General features: G+C 38.7%; 2 protein-coding genes across 3 annotated transcripts; both read right to left on the minus strand.

The window, feature by feature from the left end:
• Positions 1-14: 14 nt before the first annotated feature.
• Positions 15-7,956, minus strand: LOC131773664 (uncharacterized). The gene is made up of 5 exons (XM_066160535.1): positions 7,032-7,956; positions 6,397-6,648; positions 5,563-5,880; positions 4,568-4,816; positions 15-3,998 (listed from the first exon to the last, which is right to left on the minus strand). Exons 1-5 carry the CDS (start codon positions 7,240-7,242, stop codon positions 3,679-3,681), a joined length of 1,350 nt encoding a protein of 449 aa, XP_066016632.1. The 5' UTR covers positions 7,243-7,956; the 3' UTR covers positions 15-3,678.
• Positions 7,957-7,967: 11 nt separating this feature from the next.
• Positions 7,968-17,692, minus strand: LOC131773683 (uncharacterized). 2 transcript variants are annotated; one of them, XM_066160534.1, is made up of 8 exons: positions 17,633-17,692; positions 12,104-12,466; positions 11,748-11,897; positions 11,130-11,252; positions 10,750-10,875; positions 9,550-9,798; positions 8,879-9,190; positions 7,968-8,306 (listed from the first exon to the last, which is right to left on the minus strand). In XM_066160534.1, the coding sequence occupies exons 2-8, from the start codon at positions 12,444-12,446 to the stop codon at positions 7,981-7,983; spliced, it is 1,629 nt and encodes a 542-aa protein (XP_066016631.1). In that variant the 5' UTR covers positions 12,447-12,466; positions 17,633-17,692; the 3' UTR covers positions 7,968-7,980. The 2 variants fall into 2 exon arrangements, with proteins under 2 accessions (XP_066016631.1, XP_066016630.1); XM_066160533.1 differs by lacking the exon at positions 17,633-17,692 and adding an exon at positions 14,636-14,707.
• Positions 17,693-19,522: the final 1,830 nt, after the last annotated feature.

Consider the following 19,522-nt stretch of genomic DNA (forward strand, 5'->3'; position numbering starts at 1 on the left):
ATTGAAAATAAACGAGTGGTTAACTTAGTTTTATTTGCATTCAAAGGATTACAGTTGATTTCTGACAGGCACAGTTATGAGCAGATATAAACTTTATGTTCAAATAAGTTTCAAATTATATTTGACCATTTCTTTCTAAAACTAAACTATATCGACCTAGGGTTCACACAAGCTTGAGACATCAAGAACAAATGAGGTCGGAATGTCGTTCAGAAGCCTTGTTAAAAGGCTAACTTTCTGGATGACATAACCACATCTCTGTCAAAAGAATCAACTGTCCGACAAAGTGTTCCTACACAAACTGAAAATGGTAAGTTTAATGGTAAGTTTAAATATGTTAAATAATGGTAAGGCTAAACGCAAATCTCAAATCTCCTTATCTCTCAGTCTGTAGCAGGCTCTCAGCAAGTCTCTAATCGCCTGCTAAAAAACAGAAGTCAGCCGTTTTCCTAAGAACCACGACCGCCGTTTGCGGTTTGCTCGCCCTTTTGCTCGTCTTTACACTGGAACCGACTTTTCATGTCTCTATCCACCTCTAACCCCCCTTAAAACTACATACTGTTTTTTCAATATTCCCTAAAATTTTTTTTTTAAACGTTTAAAGATTTCAGGTACACCTCTAACTGGTTAAAATCTACAAGACTAAGACTCGAGCCTAATGATTAAATAAGATTAAAAAAGAAGCTGAACCTTGGGCGACATGTTCTTGATATTGGTGTTGCATAATTATATTCTTGTTATTTACTTTTTATTTTTGTTATAGTAAAGCATAGTATAAATTGAGAAAGAAGGAAAATGAAATGCAACCACGGCTTTGTGCTATGAGGGGTGATCACCGCCAATATTTTCTGTCAAATTCTGTTGTAAAGAATGAACAATTTCCATTTCTTCTCATCAGAACTGAAACTAAACCGGCAGAAGAGAATTTAAAAAATTAAGAACACAACGTAAAAGAATTTAGTTGACGCTGAAAGTCATTGATCAGATTCGCAATTGAACCAAGAGAAGAACTTTTAAATCATGAGAACACTTCTCTTTTTTTGCGTCGCCACAAGCTAAAACTGATCATTGGCTAGACTACCCTTTTTTGGATAATTCAGTACGTCTGTAATCATCAGAATATCACAATTTATTCATTAATCTTTGGGGAACAACAAACCTTCTTTTTAAAACTGATGTATCCTAAACCCTTTTCAGGGAAAAAATGAAACAAAACCTGTAGAAGATAATTTAAGAATTAAGAACACAACGCAAAGGAATTTAGTTACTGATCAGAGCCAAATTGGATTAAGGGAACAACATTTAAATCATGAGGACAGAAACTGAGACATGAGGCAGAAATTGAAGTAAAAAGACAGAAATTAACACCACTGATCATTCCGCTGTTCAATTGCTATTCAGATTCGGCCTGGGGACGTGACACGATCACGGGTAACCGAGTAAGACCCGTGGAAGTTACTGATGTGCCGCTTTCACTAAGAGCGGTCCTCTCGACTTCCAATTTCCTGTCGAAAAATGTTTTTCAAAAGGGTTTAGGACATTGTGCTCCAATGCTCTTCCATTAAGTCATGGAGTACTAAGGGTTTTTTTGTTTCTTACATGCTCTTTCTGTACTCCTTAACCAAACTCAAAACTTACCTTATTTTGTTCTCTAGTTACTGTTTATTATTATTTTTTTGATTTGAATTTTCCTTGTTATTCCACATCTCACCCTATTATCAATTTTTCCCCAAGGTAATAAATATATGTAATTTATTATTATTATTATTGCAAAAAGACATGTGGATTATAAACAAAATCATCAGCTAGCAAGCCTTCCCTGGCCACTTTTCTTAACTTTAACCCTCAAGGGTGACTAGCTTTTCGTTTCAATTTACGGTATCACCTTTTCTTTAGATGTAAAAGTTGTGAAAATAAAGTAAAAGACTTGCCAATTTTGGAACCTTCTGATTGTCGAACAAATTCTCCTTGTCAGTACCACAGAGATTGTAAAGAGAACAGTTTAGAAAGCATGGATACTAATGTTTGGTTATTAAGGGTGAACACATGTAATGTTACTTCATTTGAGGCATTGTTTTGACCTCGACTGTTTGTAATCTTGACTCAGTCATCTTTACTTTTAGCTTCTTTGGGGGGTTTGGTTTTCATTTTAAAAAAAATAAAAGGTTCGTTGTTCCCCAAAGATTAAGGAATAAAATTTTGCAATCTGGTGATTACAGACAAGTGTTCTCATAATTTAAAAATGTTGTTCTCTTGGTTCAATTGCGGATCTGATTAGTGATTTCCAGCATCAACTAAATTCGTTTGCGTTCGTCAATTTGGATTTTGACTCGCTAATTTCTGTTCTTAATTCTTAAATTCTCTTCTGCCGGCTCAATTTCAGCTCTGATTAGAAGGAAAGGAATTGTTGGTTCTTTATGACAGAATTAGTAAGAGAATATTGGCTGTGATTACTCGTCATATTGCATTGATGTCTGTGTGGTAGTCTTCGATGGAAAGAGGCAATTTCTTCTTTCAATAATTCTTGTAAAAACGTATCACTGACAGCGAGCATTTAAATTCTGTGAAGCAAAACTTTCGCCATCTCGCGGCGCAACACTCAAGTTACAACAACATATAACAACACTCAAAAATTATTGATTAATGTTTAAAATGATGCACACATAATATTAATCTAACTTAATTACTTAACTGGTAACATTATCATATCTACAACACTGAACTTACCGTAAGTTCAGTGTTGAAAAGAGTAGATATGATTATTAACCTTAACGGTTAAGTTCAATCTTGTAGCAAAATGTCCTGGTGTAAATAACATGACGGCACCAGGGGTACTACTTCCTCTCTCTTGACCGCTGACCGGATGTTAATGTATGGCAGATGTATTAAACCCTAAACCTTTCGTCTTTGACTCCTACATTTTACAGGTAGCCATTTCTACTCCTGGGTGGAGAGGGGTATTACTAAGTAGAGCCTGGTCACACGTGCGATGCAACTGAAAACGCACGTGCGACGCCAATGAAATGCACGTCCTACGCAAATGAAATGCACGTGCGACGAAGATAAAATGTATGTGCCACGCAAATAAAAGCGCACGACGGCGGTGCCCGCCACAAATTCCTCATACACAATAGGGAAAGGGCTCACAACTTGGGTGTTTCTAAGATCTATTATTTCGAATGCTCTACAGCCTAATATTTTCTCACTTACAGCATGATGTTCCAATTGCAGAGTTTACTAAATGGAGGCGCCCTAAACCTTGCCAGTCTTAAATGCGCTGTGTTTTTACTATAACATTCTCTTTATATCAGTTCATTGGCTTAACAAACCACAAAAGGATGTTAGAAGAACAAGAGAAAAGCTTGTAAATTACTGCTCATAATCTACGAAGGTTTTGAGTGAACTACTAACATACTGCGTATTTTATTACGCTAGTAAACGAATAGAAAGTGCAGTCTGTTGCTTTTGTAACTAAAACTATGTGTGTATTGGTACAATAAACTATGAATTTTTATTCGATCAGAGTGCTTTTTTAAATACGAAAATTAGCAACTAAGCACGGAGAGAATACAGAGCAAGTTCTGTTGACCGGGCCTTGTGTGAGGAGGCACTAACTCTATTAACTCTATTGTTACAATACTTACTTAATACTTACTTAGACAGCAGAGTTTTTAGTGTTTAGTTTGTTATTTCGAAGAAAACTTCAATATCAGTTGGAGAAAAATTAAGACTTCCAGTAAAAAATCCACAGTATGTACCTGAATAACCCGTGGGGTTAGAGTACGAGTGGCCACATACAGTATAAGAGTTTTGATTGTTTTTTGCGTCATTTGATATGTGGATATCATGTCCCGAACCAAACGTGGGTCCGTAAGAGGAACATCTGTACATCGCGTTTTGCTGGTTTTGGTTTTGTGTGAGCTTCACAGGATTGTATCCTTTGTCGTTATAAAGAGAGAAAACGAAAGCTTTGCTGGCTGAAGAATAAGCACAGGGACCTAAAATGAAAAGATTTAGGAGCATTAGAAACAATACGAATGAGAAAAAAAATTCATGATGATAACCTTAAAAAAGATACTTTTTTTACTTGCCGAACCAGAACCGAGCACTTTAATTTGTTTGCAAAAATTTCAAGAACTCGAGAGCATATTTTCACTTTTCAAAAAAAGCATCTGAAATAAGGTCCGAATTGTTATTCAAAGGAAACATATGATCTAAAGAGAGCATTAATTAAACATCCTTCGTTTCAGCTCTCCAATATGAATAATGGATACAAAGATATATGGGGAAGTGGCACGAAATGGAGCTGTCAGAATCAAATCAAATCAAAATCAAATCAAATCAAATCAAATCAAAACAAAAAATCAAATCCGAAACAAGACTTTAAGTTGAAACCCGTTTCAAACGCGTTTTCAGGCTATTTACGAGTTAATCTACTTTGGGATCGCAATTGTTAATGTGATATTTTCTGTTTCTAAGATGAACTCGCTGCTACAAGAAAAGTCCACAACTAATCGATTTGTTATCTGTTCTACATGTTAGAGATGTTTGCTTTATTTTTACTCACTGCTGGTCCAGGACACGTCAGTGTATCCACCAAAGATATAACTGTTAACTTTGATGATAGTCACTGAGGGTCCTCTCCCATCGCAGTTACTGTGGAATGTCGATACTGCCCAACCGTCAGTCTCTGCGTGCCAACACCTCACAAACCTGCTACGCTCTTTATTGATAAGGACTGGGTTCAAATACGAAAACAGCACCTTCAAGTACTGGTTGTAATCAAGACTTCGAAGTATGGCGGACAAACCGAGGCCTGAGTAGGGAAAAGAAAAGGAAAAATAACAATTGGACAAATAAATGGAACATAATCTTTGATTTGTGGTGTCGCCTTTGAATCTTATGTGGATAATTTCTTGACCCCCGTTCGGCCCGCTAGATAATCTAAAATTACTGATCCGGCGAGGTAGAAAATTCCCAGCCCGTCTACCAGGCGGTATTTTAGGCGGCAGAAAGAATGAAATTTGTTTTAAAGTTCACAAAGCAACCAGGAGGACAATCAGGCATGGTTTGATGCTACTCTGGTTTAAAGATTTAATGATTGTAACCAAAAAGTTACAATTGACCCAACGTTTCGACACTACTGTCTAGTGCCTTCGCCATCACCCCTGATTAAGTGTCGAAACGTTGGGTCTATGAATTGTAACTTCTCGGATACATCCATTAAATCTTTAAGCCAGAGTGCATCAAAGCATGTCTGAGATTTTTTTGTTCCCTCAGGCGTTCTTTCAAATAGCCCCACCACGTACACCTTTCGTTTTCATGTAATACCCACAAACCCCCGTGGAAACTTAGGCAAGTCCTCGTCAGACTCGACGAACTTAAATGAGTGCTGCGAAAGAGACTTTATAGGCTTACACATTCTTTTGAAATGACAAAAAAGTGAGCTATCCGTATTCCAGCAACACAACTTTCCGAGAAAATTTTTACAATACGCGATTTGATTTTGCTACAGGCCCTACTAAGTATTTATCCTTGGGAAGGGATGTTTTTCTTGATTACCTGCTTCATAGAATACTTCGACGTCCGTTGGAGAAAAGTGAAATCCCCCTGTAAAAAAACCACAGTCACCAGTTGAGTACCCTGAGGGTGTCGTGTATGTGTAACCGCATCTGGTGTAGGAGTTTTGGTTGTTTCCAGAGTCGTCGGATATGTAGATATCATGACCATTCCCAAAGGTGGGTCCACGCGTATTACATCTGTACATTGCAAATTGGTGATTTTGGTATTGAGGGAGCTTTACGGGATTGTATCCTTTGACGTTATAGAGAGAGAAGATGAAAGCTTTACTAGCGTAGGAATAACCTGCACAAGAACCAGCTGAAATAGAAGAACAATGTAGTCGTACATTAAAAAGTTGGAAGAAAACATAAACCCCCTAAGGAAGGGGGGTGGGAGTTCAGGTTCTATCATGAGTTGGACGGAGAGTTTTTTTCTCAGACTAGAGATTTGTGAAAGGGAGGGAGATATTTTACTAGTTTGGGTATAGAAACAAGTACCAAAAACAATAATGGAAGACTTGAGGGGTTTACTTTGAAGAAAAGCGAGTAAACATTTTTGAGACTTGAAGCAAATGACCCCTTTGGTCTACGTGTTGCATTACTGGATGTTTTAGGATGTAATGTAGTTCTGCAGGTGTATCAAACAGGAAACATTTCTATAGACGATATAGGTGTGAAGAAACTTGATGGCCAAAAAACTAATATGAAAAAATAAAGTTTTGTTTAATATTTCCTCTAGCGTTCTCCCCCTCCCCCCCCCCTTAAATTCCAAAGGGAATGATAGTTGATCCTATAAACTTTTCTTGTCCCCTCTTAAAAAAATTGATATTCCTGCCTCCGCTCCAGGACACATCAGTATATCCACCAAATATGTAATCGTTCACTTTGATGATTGTCACTGCGGGTCCCCTCCCACCGCAGTTGCTGTGGAATGTTGATGCCGCCCAGCCGTCAGTCTTAGCATGCCAACACCTCACAAAGTCAGTGCGGGATGCAGTGGGAAGAACTGGGTCTAAAAACGAGATCAGCTTTCCCAAGTATTTATTGGGGTCCAGGCCTCTAAGTATAATAGATGCACTAAGGCCACCTGTGTGCGTGAAAGAAACTCGAATGTTAATTATAGTAACAGACGTTACAGAATATAGAAAGATGTTATTTTTTTCTTTCACAACCGTAAGAGTATTTCACAAAAATTATAGTCCCAGATCTTCTCATTCACAGGACGATGTGCTAAACATGTGATCCCATTTAAACTTAATATTTCTCTGTGCATTTATTGTGTGACGAACTTAAATGAATGCTGCGAAAGAGACTTTATAAGCTTACACATTCCTTTGAAATGACAAAAAAGTAACCTATCCGTATTCGAGAGACACAACTTTCTAAGAATATTTCTACAATACACGATTTGATTTTGCTACAGGCCATATTAACTATTTATCCTTGGAAAGGGATGTTTTTCTTCATTACCTGCTTCATAGAATACTTCGACGTCCGTTGGAGAGAAATGAGATCCCCCTGTAAAAAAACCACAGTCACCAGTTGAGTACCCTGAGGGTGTGGTGTACGTACAACCGCATCTGGTGTGGGAGTTTCCGTTGTTTCTAGAGTCGTCGGATATGTGGATATTATGACCACACCCAGCGCCAAAGGTGGGTCCATGCGTATTACATCTGTACATTGCATATTGCTGATTTTGGTATTGTGTCAACTTTACGGGATTGTATCCTTTGACGTTATAGAGAGAGAAGATGAAAGCTTTAGTGGCGTAAGAATAACCTGCGCAAGAACCAGCTGAAATAGAAGAACAATGTAGTTGTACATTAGAAAGTTGGAAGAAAACATAAACCCTCTAAGGAAGGCGGGGGGGAATTCAGGTTCTATCATGAGTTGGACGGAGAGTTTTTTCTCAGACTAGAGATTTGTGAAAGGGATGGAGATATTTTACTAGTTTGGGTATAGAAACGAGTACCAAAAACAGTTATGGAGGATTTAAGGGGTTACTCTGAAGAAAAGCGAGTGAGAAGTTTTGAGACTTGAAGCAGATGACCCCAAAGTGTTGTCATTACTACATGTCACTAGAGATTTGTGAAAGGGATGGAGATATTTTACAAGTTTTGGTATAGAAACGAGTACCAAAAACAATCATGGAAGACTTGAGGGGTTTACTTTGAAGAAAAGCGAGTAAAAAGTTTTGAGACTTGAAGCAAATGACCCCTTTAGTCTACGTGTTGCATTACTGGATGTTTTAGGATGTAATATAGTTTTGCAGGTGTATCAAACAGGAAACATTTCTATAGACGATATAGGTGTGAAGAAATCTTGATGGCCAAAAAACTAATATGAAAAAATAAAGGCTTAGAGCTCTTATCAAAGAAGCATCGTTTAACATTTCCTCTAGCGTCCTCCCCCCTCCCCCTTAAATCCCAAAGGGAATGATAGTTGATCCTATAAACTTGTCTTGTCCCCTCTTAAATAATTTGATATGCCTGCCTCCGCTCCAGGACACATCAGTATATCCACCAAATATGTAATCGTTCACTTTGATGATTGTCACTGTAGGTCCCCTCCCACCGCAGTTGCTGTGGAATGTCGATGCCGCCCAGCCGTCAGTCTTAGCGTGCCAACACCTAAAAAAGTTACCATGGGATGGAGTGGGAAGAACTGGGTCTAAAAAGGAGATCAGCTTTCCCAAGTATTTATTGGGGTCCAGGCTTCCAAGAATATCAGATGCACCAAGGCCACCTGTGTGCGTAAAAGAAACTAGAATGAAATTACAATAACAGACGTTCTAGAATAAAGAAAGATATTATTTCTTCTTTCACAACCGTGGGAGTTTTCAACGAAGAGTCGAGACCCACACCTTCTTATTCACAGCGCGAGGTGCGAACCATGTGATCTCATTAAAACTTAATATTTCTCCGTGAATTTTTAATGTAAAGACAACAACTAAATTCCACGGGAGCACATTTTCTCAAGTGCATGTAAAACTGAGAAACGAAAACTAAAAACCAAAAGTTCAGTTCAGTTGGTTTGAACTGTTTGATTCGGCCCGACTTAGCGATTCAATTTCATGGCAAAACATGGCATCTAGATCAATTTGTTCCTTGATTTAGTTGATGTGCATTGATATCCTGGAACTAAGATGCAATTCAGTTACCACTGCTGCCACAATAATCTGAATAGTATTTCCCTGCTGTATATAGTTCAGCGCATGCGCTTTTAGAATCCCTGGCTGTTGCCAAGGATAAGAGTTTACGTATGAATTCATCGTATATTTACGACAGGGTTTTAAGTGTTTCTGTACAATAACTTACCTATTTCGAAGAAAACTTCAATGTCAGATGGAATAAAATAATAACTTCCTGTGAAAAATCCACAATTTCCTGCTAAATAATCCTTGGGGTTGGAGTACGTCCCACCGCATAAAGTATAAGAATGTTGATTGTTTACAGCGTCGTCATGTATTTTGATGTCAAATCCCGAGCCAAAAGTGGGTCCGTATGAGGAACATGTGTACATTGCGTGTTGCTGGTTTCGGTATTGTGTCAGCTTCACAGGATTGTATCCTTTGATGTTGTTAAATGAGAATAAAAAGGCTTTGGTGGCGTAAGACCAAAAACAGGAACCTAAAATGTTGATTAAAAAGGAAATGCAAAAATGCACCCAAAGATTAGACAGGTATACGATCAGGGACCAGCCATAAAAAGCTGCTTTTTTTGCCCTTTTTACATTCAAGGTCGAGTTATGGATAGTTTTGAAATTCAAACGACGAGAATATCATGAGACGAAACAAAATGGATCGACTCGAATAACTAGATATGGCTTTGGGTTCGTGGCGTTACGAGAAACGAGCTTCAGGAGACATTTTTTTTTTCTGTTTTAGACACCAGGCTAGATCAAATCCTTCCAAGGTTAATTCTTTGTCCTTCTAAATCCTTCAAACCTTGCACTGAAAAAAAGAACTTGATGGCCGAGATATACTTACTGCTCCATGATATGTCAGTGTATCCACCAAATATGGAATCGTTCACTTTGATGATTGTCACTGTGGGTCCCCTTCCATCACAGTTGCTGTGGAATGTCGATGCCGCCCAGCCGTCTGTCTTAGCGTGCCAACACTTCACAAACCTGCTCCACTCTGAACTCAGGAGGACTGGCTCTAGGTAGGAAAGCAGCTTACCTGTGTAGTTGTTGTAGTCGAGGCTGGTAAGAATAACGGAATTATTAAGGCCACCTATATGAAAAACCGAAAAAAGAGAGAAAAGGTAAGGATTGCCCTACCTTGAAGTTTTGGCGTCATGTTGCATTCGTCATCTTGTTGGTGGTAATGTCTACAACTTGCTTTTTCGTTTTTACGAATTACAGCGTGACAACTGTTGTGTGACGCACATCGATTTGAGGCACAACTTGCCTTTCCGACCCAGTGAGAACCGGGAGGTGCACTTATGGAAACGTTGTATCCCTTTCAGACGTGTTTACACGATGAAAGCGTGTTTGGGTGACATTCCAGATTTCTAAACCCAGTACACGTAATGATATCTCACCTCTTCATTTGCACTAATCAATGCTTTCTTAGAATTAAAGGAAACCACGAGATAAAAACGTGATAATAATGAAAAAAGAAGAATTAAGGCTGACCAAGATAGAAAGTTCGACATAGTTGTGAGCAACAGACTTTAAAGATCAATGATAATGTTTCTTTTATGAGGAGGGATGAGGGAGGGGGGGGGGGGGGAGGGAGTGGTCAGTTAGGCGCTAAGCGGACGTATTCTTTAGTTAACCCTTTAACCCATAAGAAGGATTAACATTTAATTTCTCCTTACCGTATATTACAGCCGAACAAAACATCAGGATTATGAGAATAAAGGAAATAATCACCAAGTTATGAAGCTCTTGATTGTTAAGTAAATTCCCCTTGGCAGTACCATACGGTATGTATAGAGAACAGTGAGGAGAATATCTGTACTGATGCTAGGGAGTAAAGGGTCATAATGTAGCCCGTTGTTAGGACGAGTTCCATCTTGGTCCCGATTCAGGAACGACTGATGTTAAAAAATTATATGTATTCGAGAACTAATATCCAAAATTATAAGCTTCATATGACGATAGAGAAAGATAGAGAATGCGAAATGCGAGTATCATAACAAACTGAGGTCACTCGTATCTCAAAGTTAGTTAAACTCACGAAAATAGCAGCTTTTTCCGTTTCCTTGGTACCAGGGATTGCAGGTGCATCGATAGGAACCAATGGTATTGTTGCAGTAGGCATTGGCGCCACAGTCATCCGATTTATTGGCACATTCGTCGACATCTGAAAGAATGCATAAAAAATAAATGGTTTGAACTCAAGGGGAAGAGTCGATTGAAAATGACGGTTATTGGCGAAAGCGTCTCACCGTATGAGCAATTGAACGTAACATGGTGTGGGGTATAATTCCAACCGGTCATTAAATTAAAGTAATTTTTTTAATCGAGTGTCCAAATTAAGCCGGGATTGTTTTGGTTTTGCTTTGTTTTAAAATGAAATTGCTTCAGGCAATAACGAAAGTCATTTCACTAACTTACCGACACACTTTTTTCCGTTTCCAGTGAAACCCGCATTGCACGAGCAACTGTGAGAACCGATGGTGTTCGCGCACTCGGCGTTGACGTCACACACGGGAATTGTTGAATTACACTCGTCCACGTCTGAGAAAACCAAATAGTTTGCGGTCGGTTTAAAAGCAAAAGAGGGAATTAGCTGAATTATTACTCGTTCGTGGATTCATCAGACCAATTGCTTCCAGCGGGAGCCAAAATTTTATTATGTACGACCCGTTCAGGAAGCAAAATTTCCCCTTCCCTATTCGTTAAATTTCTTAACGGTAACGGATTGCTATTTAATGATTATCTCTGTGGCAAGAAAGAAAATTTTCAATTCTATTTTACCTGTTCTCAAATCGATCAGTTTAAGAGAGATTATAGCATTCCTTCAAAGCTTTGTTTCTGTCAGATATCTCACTTTTTAAATTTTATTTCGGTTTGCTTTATTCTTTCATTTCCCTCTACGAATAATACGATTTTTTTTTTGGGGGGGGGGGCAGGGGGTTGCAGTCTAACCATGACATCTCTATTAACGTTTTTGTTCGTAGTAAACCGATTTTTGTCTGTAGAATATGTGAATTAATAAACACTTGAATTCACCTTCGGTTTTCATGTCACAAGGAGCCAGAGCAGTCTTCTCGGGTACAATCGAGTGAAACCAGTATTTGCCGCTGACTGCTTGTCCTCCTTCGCTCATTTTGATTTCCTTGCAAGTCTCCGCAGGCAGCTCAGGAATGGAACCGAGAGGGACTAGAAGGAAAAAAAGCAGCTATTAGCATAGCACTCTAAGCAAGCAAGACTTGATGTTCGTCTTGGAGGCGAGGACACGCATATTAGGGGCCACTTGACTTAGGGCAAGAACGGAGGTGATGTGAGACAATTCCTCAATTTGGGGTTGAGTTTTTGTGCTCTGAAAATGTCTTTAAAGGGAAGAAGACAGTTAAAAGTGTAAAAACCTCTTTTGTAATCTCGCTTAAAGTAAAATCTCTCAGGGTTCGGAACATAATCCTCTGGTCTGGCCTCCTTGGTTCGGTTACTCAGCTCACAAATGTCTTGCGTAAAGACGTAGTTGAAACTTTGACATCTGACGTCAGCATAGCATCCCCGCAAGCACACATCTGAAAGACCGGCCCCCGTGATCCTCTTGAAGATGTGGCGTTGAAGCATCATACCAAATTTGGAAACTTCCGGCTGGCCCGTAGCCTCCAATTGCTGTGTAGCTGTACAGCATAAGAAAAGGCTCTCGATCAACAGCCCTGCTACGTACAAGACCTTTTTGGCCATTTCCTCTCGACGCATGTTTTGGGAAAAAACGTTCCCTGAAAAGAAAAAAGGCAAATAATCTTCTAGGTAAAACTTGCCCTAAGTTTCGTTTTAGACTGGGTTTTCGTGAGTTCACGATCAACATGCATGCTTCTATCTTTGTCATATGACTTTATTTTCATCAGTTTATTTTTTAAGAATTGAAAGCAGAGAAGAGTCATGTCTATTTTCCAAACTAGACCTCAAATTCGAGGAAAACGCTTTTTTGTTCAATCCCAAAACGTATTTTGTCATTCAGTAATTGCGGTTTTTATATTTAGCTTTATTTGCATTCTAATCAGGAAATGCAATATCAAATGAATAATGGAGAAAGGCTGGATAGAGCTGTATCAGTTAGGATAGTTAGTTCGGAGCTGTTAACGAGTTAAGATTTGGAGTTTCTCCGTTATTGAGCGGTCAATTGAACAGCGTTTGAAAACCGATTATTGGCGACTGAAGGTCGTAGTACGAAGTCGAAATTTTACTTCTGAGCAAAAATTCCTTCGAGTTAGGATTTTGAGTCGGATTTCGAGCTGGATTTTCGAGTTGGAGTTTCCAGTAAGGCAAGGCATAGAACGAAATCAACCATGAGTTTATAACTAGTAATCAGCCAGTAATCAACCATGAGTTTATAAAGGAAGCGAAAACCACCATAGCGAAGTTTGAAAAACTGACGTTTCGAGTATAGTCGCTTCGTGGGAGCAAGACAATGCTTAGTTTATCAATCAACGAGTCCTTTTTTAGAATATGTAATCCTCCACGGGATTTCAGGGAATAAGGTGAACGCACGCATACGACACGTTATAAAACGCTCGCACGATAATGGCATGAAAGAATCATTTTGTTTCCTTGACACGTTAGCTTATCTTGTACAACCCAGCTCACTTTCTCACTTGTGTTTGTCAGCTTCTTAAAATTGTGAGAGTAGTGTTTGTAAAGTATATTACTTACAGAATATAAGCGAAAATGAAGAGGATCTTTTGTCCTATCCGAAAGTTGTACTGAAAACATTCACGGCAAATCATGGCTCTTTCCCTCAGGATTTTCACAAGGAATTCAATGAGCACGACGTGTTTCACAAGGTCCAGAGGAGCTCAGTTTGAACACATTACTTTTTAAAACTTAATTCTTACTTTGTAAATTATAAATCCTTATTGCTTCACGCAGTTTATAAGGGTCTTAAGCGGTCAGGACGGCGACGCCAAGAAGGAATTCGATTAAAAAATTAACCTCTGCCTTTAGTTAGAATTTCAAAAATGGCTGCAGGTGTTTACCGTCTCATACGGTGCCACACCTCAACTTCCGCAGAACGTATAAAAGAAGCGCTGTGTTCCAAATGGAAATTAAAATAATTTACTGTCGCGGTTTCGGTTCGCAGACAACAAAAATTGTGATGATTTCACGTTGTTGTTTTGCATAGGACGGTCAAGAAATGTACAAACTTTTAAAACGCACGTGCTGAGCTACTGTTCTACCAATTAGATCTTTTGTTTTTCCATGTCCTCGTTGCCGTCGCCGTCGTGGCTTGCTTAAGGTCCCTCATAAGCCCAGTACCGAATCTTTGTGAATCCTTTAGCAACAGATTCCCCGCTCCAAGTACAAATCGAAAGCAGCTTTAACTTTAAGAGGCGTGTTATAAAATTGGCACGGTCAATGTGTTGTATCGTGCAAAGTTGCGAGCAAGATCTTAACACGCTCCTTTGCTTCTACGGTGCGAAGCAAGACAATGGCTGCGAAGTTAATGAGGCAAGTAACTAACACGCACCTAACGTGCTAAAAGCTAGTTCTCTGGTTAAGCGTACGAGTGTACCGTGTGCGTGCGTTCACCTTATTCCCTGAAATCCCGTGGAGGGTCACAACTATGCTGGGATTTGAGTCCTTGCAGAAGCTTTTTAGCACTTGTGAAACGAATTTCACATCTTTCTTCACGTTTCTCTCTTGGCTAATCCAATATCTCCTCCATTCTATTTTACTCTCTTACTACAGTAATTAAGCCTCTTGTTGCCAGAAATAAATTGTCCAATTTTTGGACATAATTTCTGGGTTTCATCGAGACACCCACAGTTTTCATTTTCCTTTTTTTTTTCTTTATCAGAAAATACCTTTGCAAAGCCATGCCATTCTTACATAGCTCTATCTGTGAACGAAATACTCTACAACTAAGCACAAACAAAATTATTTCCCACCGTTTTCTCCGAAAATGTTTCTTTGCTGGCGGTTCTTGTCTGTATGTTAGTGTAGCTCTTGCATGTGATAACAACGACCTTATTAACAGGTGGGAAAGAACTTATGCACATTGGGTACTATTATCCTGCTTTTGTACCTGCCTAATGAGGAATTACCCAGGAGAATAATGGCTTTTAAAATTAATCACATTCTGAAATTTTCAATCAGTCAAAAAACCTCACGCTAACATTTCTGCAGCCTTTTAGGACTGTGGAAAAAGTTCTGAGTGATTCGTCTGGCACCTTCCAATAAAGAAACAGGTCAAAAGTGACTTTGAAAATACTCACATTTGCTGGAAACATGTTTTGGGGAAAAAAATTTCCCTGAAAAGGAAAAGGCAAACAATCTTCTGGGCTAAAACTTGCCCTAAACTTCTTTTTAATCTGGATGCTGGGTTTTCGTGAGTTCACGATCAACATGCATGTTTCTATGTTTTTAATTTGACTTTACTTTCATTTTTTTATTTTTTAAGGATTACAAACACAGAAATATCATATATATATTTACCAAACTAGACCTCAAATTTGAGGAAAACGGATAATTGTTTAATTTTAAAACGTATTTTGTCATTCGATAATTGCGGTTTTTTCCATTAGCTAGATTTGCATTGTGGTCTGAAAATGCAATATTAAATGAATAATGGAGAAAGGCTGGTTAGAGCTGTATCAGTTAGGATAGTTAGCAACTGAATGAGCTGTTAACGAGTTAGGATTGGAGTTTCTCCGTTATCGAGGAGTCACTTGAACAGCGATCGAAAACCGATTGTTGGCGACTGAAGGTCGTAATACGAACTCGAAGTTCTGCTTTTGAGTAAACACTCCTTCGAGTTAGGATTTTGAGTCGGATTTCGAGCTGGATTTTCGAGTTGGAGATTCCTGTAAGGCAAGGCATAGAACTTGAAAAAATGCCGGAATACTTCGTTTAATTTTTGCGGGCCACAAAATTATCTTCGGTCCTGCATGACATAATTTTTAATATTAGTCAGGTCCATACGCTTTGTTTCGTTTAAGAATTGTTCATACTAATCAATTATTCAAGACTCGGATTCCTTGTTAGTCTCCTACTTGTTTTTGAAAACTTTTACGATCCTTCCGGCAAAAACTCGTTTTATTTCTGACACTCACACAATTATAACGGCCGGAGTTACTAAACATTTTAAGTTGAAAAGTGGGGACATTTAGGTATTACTTTAGGAACACAATTCTTTCATTCATTTTCAAGTTATCAGTGCATGCAACTGGGGTTCCAAAAGATTACAACAAAAAGTTGAGGATGGAGTGAGAAAATCTAATATAACCTGCCATAAATGAGGAATTTTTCAGCAAAACTCAACGTAGAGAGTTTAGCATAACGCATGAAAAATTTTCAGCTGTTCGAGTTGGACAGTATAAAGTTTTGTTGAAAATTATATTTTCCAATTTGATTGTTGGCTTGCCATTAAAGTGATCCAATATCTAACAAATTCCTTTTGGAATATTTATGGAAAGGAAGTTCGAGGTATAGAATTTCAAATCAAGAGGAGTGCTTGTATGTAAGCTTGGCGTTAGACAGCGAGCTTGCCAGTCTCTGAAAGATCTGTTTACGCTGCTGCATCGTCGAGAAAAACGAAAAACTTGGTTAATAATCAACCATGAGTTTATAAAGGAAGCGAAAACCACCGTAGCGAGGTTTGGAAAACCTGAAGTTTCGAGTATAGTCGCTTCGTGGGAGCAATACAATACTTAGTTTATCAATTGACGTGCTCTTTTTCAGAATATGCTGGGATTTGAGTTCTTGAAGTGGCTTTCCAGCACTTGTGAAACGAATTTCACATCTTTCTTCACGTTTTAACTTTTCTCGCAAAACTATGCAAGGTTTGGCGAAGGCGGCAGACATAGATGAAAGTGAAAAATAAAATTAAAAAAAAAGTGAAAGGGACCGCTGCTTAACAATTGGTTCATATTTTAGCGTGCACTATCGAGTTATGGAGCACGTGGGAAGTTTGGAGAGCACGAAAGAAGCGTAAGAGTTGCCGAGGCAAGAGCCGAGGGCAACTCTAGCTTCTTGAGTGCTCCATAACTCGATAGCGCACATCCCACCATCCCACGTACTCCATAACTCGATAGTGCGCAGCTAAAAGCATGAAACAATTGTTTTATGACATAGCCGGTGGAATTGTGCATCAAATCCGACGCGAAAAACGGACAACAATATCAGAAGTAATTGTTCGTGGTAAGCGAAATATTAAGCAAAATAGGAATTGGTTTTATTTCAAATTTTTTGTTAAAAGCTCGAGTTTTATTTCACAGCAGTTTAAATGCAAAATTCAGTTTGTCATTTGTTTGGTTTTACCAGAGTGTCTTTCTGTCAAAATTTGTTGCATTTCACCCTCGGACAGTGAAGCGAATCGTGACGGCGCTGATGCCGAGTCTCCTTTTCCGTTGTTTTTCTCTTTTTCTGCCTCATTTAAGAACTCAAGCCCAAGGGAAAAGGTCGGAAATTGTCTTCGTTTTGGGACTGGTGGGCCGAGTCTCTGTTTGTATCCATTATTGTCGCGAAACATATTATTTTTCCCGGCGCTAATAATGGCCGCTCGCGCGAAAAAAAATTTCTGGCGAAGCGATTTGCTCACGCTATCACCGTGCACTATCGGGATTTTGAGCACGCTTTCGTATACTGAATTTGATTGCGCGGCTCTGCTAGCTATGTTATAATTTTGTATGAAATCACCCGACTAAGCTAATATCTTCTCCATCATAATTTACTCTCTTACCACAGTAATTAAGCCTCTTGTTGCTAGAAATAAAGTCGTCCGACTTTTTGACTTAGTTTCTGGGTTTCATCGAGACACCAACAGTTTTCATTTTCCTTTTCTTTCATTTACCAGAAAATACCTTTGCGTGGCCATGCCATTCTTACATAGCTCTATGTGTAAACGAAATACTCTACAACTAAGCACAAATAAAATTATTTCCCACCGTTTTCTCCGAAAATGTTTGTTTGCTGGCGATTCTTGTCTGAATGTTAGTGCAGCTCTTGCATTTGATAACAACGCAAGTGCTGTCCGACCTTATTAACAGGTGGAAAGGAACTTATTCACATTGGGTACTATTATCCTGTTGTTGTACCTGCCTGATGAGGAATTACCCAGGAGAATAATGGATAATAAAATTAATCACCATGTGAAATTTTCAATCAGTCGAACCTCACGTTAACATTTCTGCGGCTTTCTATGACTATGGAAAAAGTTCTGAGTGATTCGCCGTAATACGTATTACGTATTACGTAATACGTATTACGTATTACGTAATACGTAATACGTAATATGGTATGACACCTTCCAAGAAAGAAACAGGTCAAAAGTGACTTTGAAAATACTCACATTTGCTTGACGCATGTTTTGGGAAAAAAACGTTCCCTGAAAAGGAAAAGGCAAATAATCTTCTGGGCTAAAACTTGCCCTAAACTTCTTTTCAATCCGTAGACTGGTTTCTCGTGCGTTCACGATCAACATACATGATTCTATGTTTGTAATTTGACTTTACTTTCATTAGTTTATTTTTTAAGAATTGCAAGCACAGAAAAATCATATGTATTTACCAAACTGGACCTCAAATTTGAGGAAAACGGATGATTGTTCAATACCAAAATATTATATTTGTCATTCGATAATTGCGGATTTTTATCATTTGCTTGATTTGCATTCTGGTCTGGAAATGCAATATCAAATGAGTAATGAAGAAAGACTGGTTAGAGCTGTATCAGTTAGGATTGTTAGTTAGGAGCTGTTAACGAGTTAGGATTTGGAGTTTATCCTCCTTTATCGAGCAGTCACTTGAACAGCAATCGAAAACCGATTGTTGATAGGGCGTAATACGAACTCGAAATTCTACTTTTGAATAAACACTCCTTCGAGTTAGGATTTTGAGTCGGATTTCGAGCCGGATTTTCGAGTTGGAGTTTCCAGTAAGGCAAGGCATAGAACTTGGAAAGATACCGAAATAGTTCGTTTAATTTTTACAAAATTATCTGCGTTCCTGCATGACACAACTTTACATGTTAGTCAGGTCCATACGCTCTCAGGGTGTTACGGAACCCATCAAGAGAATTTTGAATAGCCGCAACGTTTAAGTTGCTCAAGAACCTTTTCAGACTTTGGGGCATATTTTTTTTTAAACCTAAGGATCCTGTTACGAAAGAACAACGAACCGACGCTATTTATTCTATTCATTGCAATGACTGTGATAACGATTATATCGGACAGACCAAACGTCAGTTTGTTACACGTTTGAAAGAGCATCAAAAAAGCGGTTTTCTTTTTCAAAAAGGAAAATTCAGCTTCATCGGAGCACACATGCCCAACAAACCATACAATTGCATGGGATAAGTCTAGAATTATCACCACTAATCGGCGTTACGCCAGCGCCTTTTTTGGAAGCCTGGCATATTAACTTCGCCCACGCTCCTTTAAATCGTGATGATGGCGGCTTACTTCCTAACGCCTCTTTACGCCTCGTCAGAAGAAAGACAGCTAATTAGTGAACGTATAAAAGGACCTCTTGTTGCAGTTTTTAGATCACCCCTGATGAAGGCGCTAGACAGGAGTGTCGAAACGTTGGGTCTGTAAATTGTAACTTCTCGGTTGCATTCATTAAATCTTTGAACCAAGGTAGCCTCAAACCATGTCCATACGCTTTGTTTAAGAATTGTTCAAACTAATCAATTATTCAAGCCGGACACGGACTCTTTTTTAGTCTCCTACTTGTGTTTAAAAACCTTTGCGATCCTTCCGGCAAAAAATTCGTTTATTTCTGATACCGACTAAATTATACCGGCCGGAGTTACTAATTAACTTTTCAAGTTGCATC

This window comes from Pocillopora verrucosa, chromosome 13 (assembly GCF_036669915.1).
Source record: "Pocillopora verrucosa isolate sample1 chromosome 13, ASM3666991v2, whole genome shotgun sequence".
Taxonomy (NCBI): Eukaryota; Metazoa; Cnidaria; class Anthozoa; order Scleractinia; family Pocilloporidae; genus Pocillopora; species Pocillopora verrucosa.

Excerpts from the sequence above, each read along its gene's own strand:
- LOC131773664 (XM_066160535.1), bottom strand. The coding sequence starts at position 7,242 with ATGTACAGATGTAATACGCATGGACCCACCTTTGGCGCTGGGTGTGGT. Across the intron at positions 5,881-6,396 it reads TGATGTGTCCTGGAGCGGAG|CTGGTTCTTGTGCAGGTTAT; the intron begins GCAGGAATATCA and ends CTTCTATTTCAG. Across the intron at positions 3,999-4,567 it reads TGACGTGTCCTGGACCAGCA|GTCCCTGTGCTTATTCTTCA; the intron begins GTGAGTAAAAAT and ends TTTTCATTTTAG.
- LOC131773683 (XM_066160534.1), bottom strand. The coding sequence starts at position 12,446 with ATGCGTCGAGAGGAAATGGCCAAAAAGGTCTTGTACGTAGCAGGGCTG. Across the intron at positions 11,898-12,103 it reads TAAGCGAGATTACAAAAGAG|TCCCTCTCGGTTCCATTCCT; the intron begins GTTTTTACACTT and ends TTTTCCTTCTAG. Across the intron at positions 9,191-9,549 it reads CACTGACATATCATGGAGCA|GTTCCTGTTTTTGGTCTTAC; the intron begins GTAAGTATATCT and ends TCAACATTTTAG.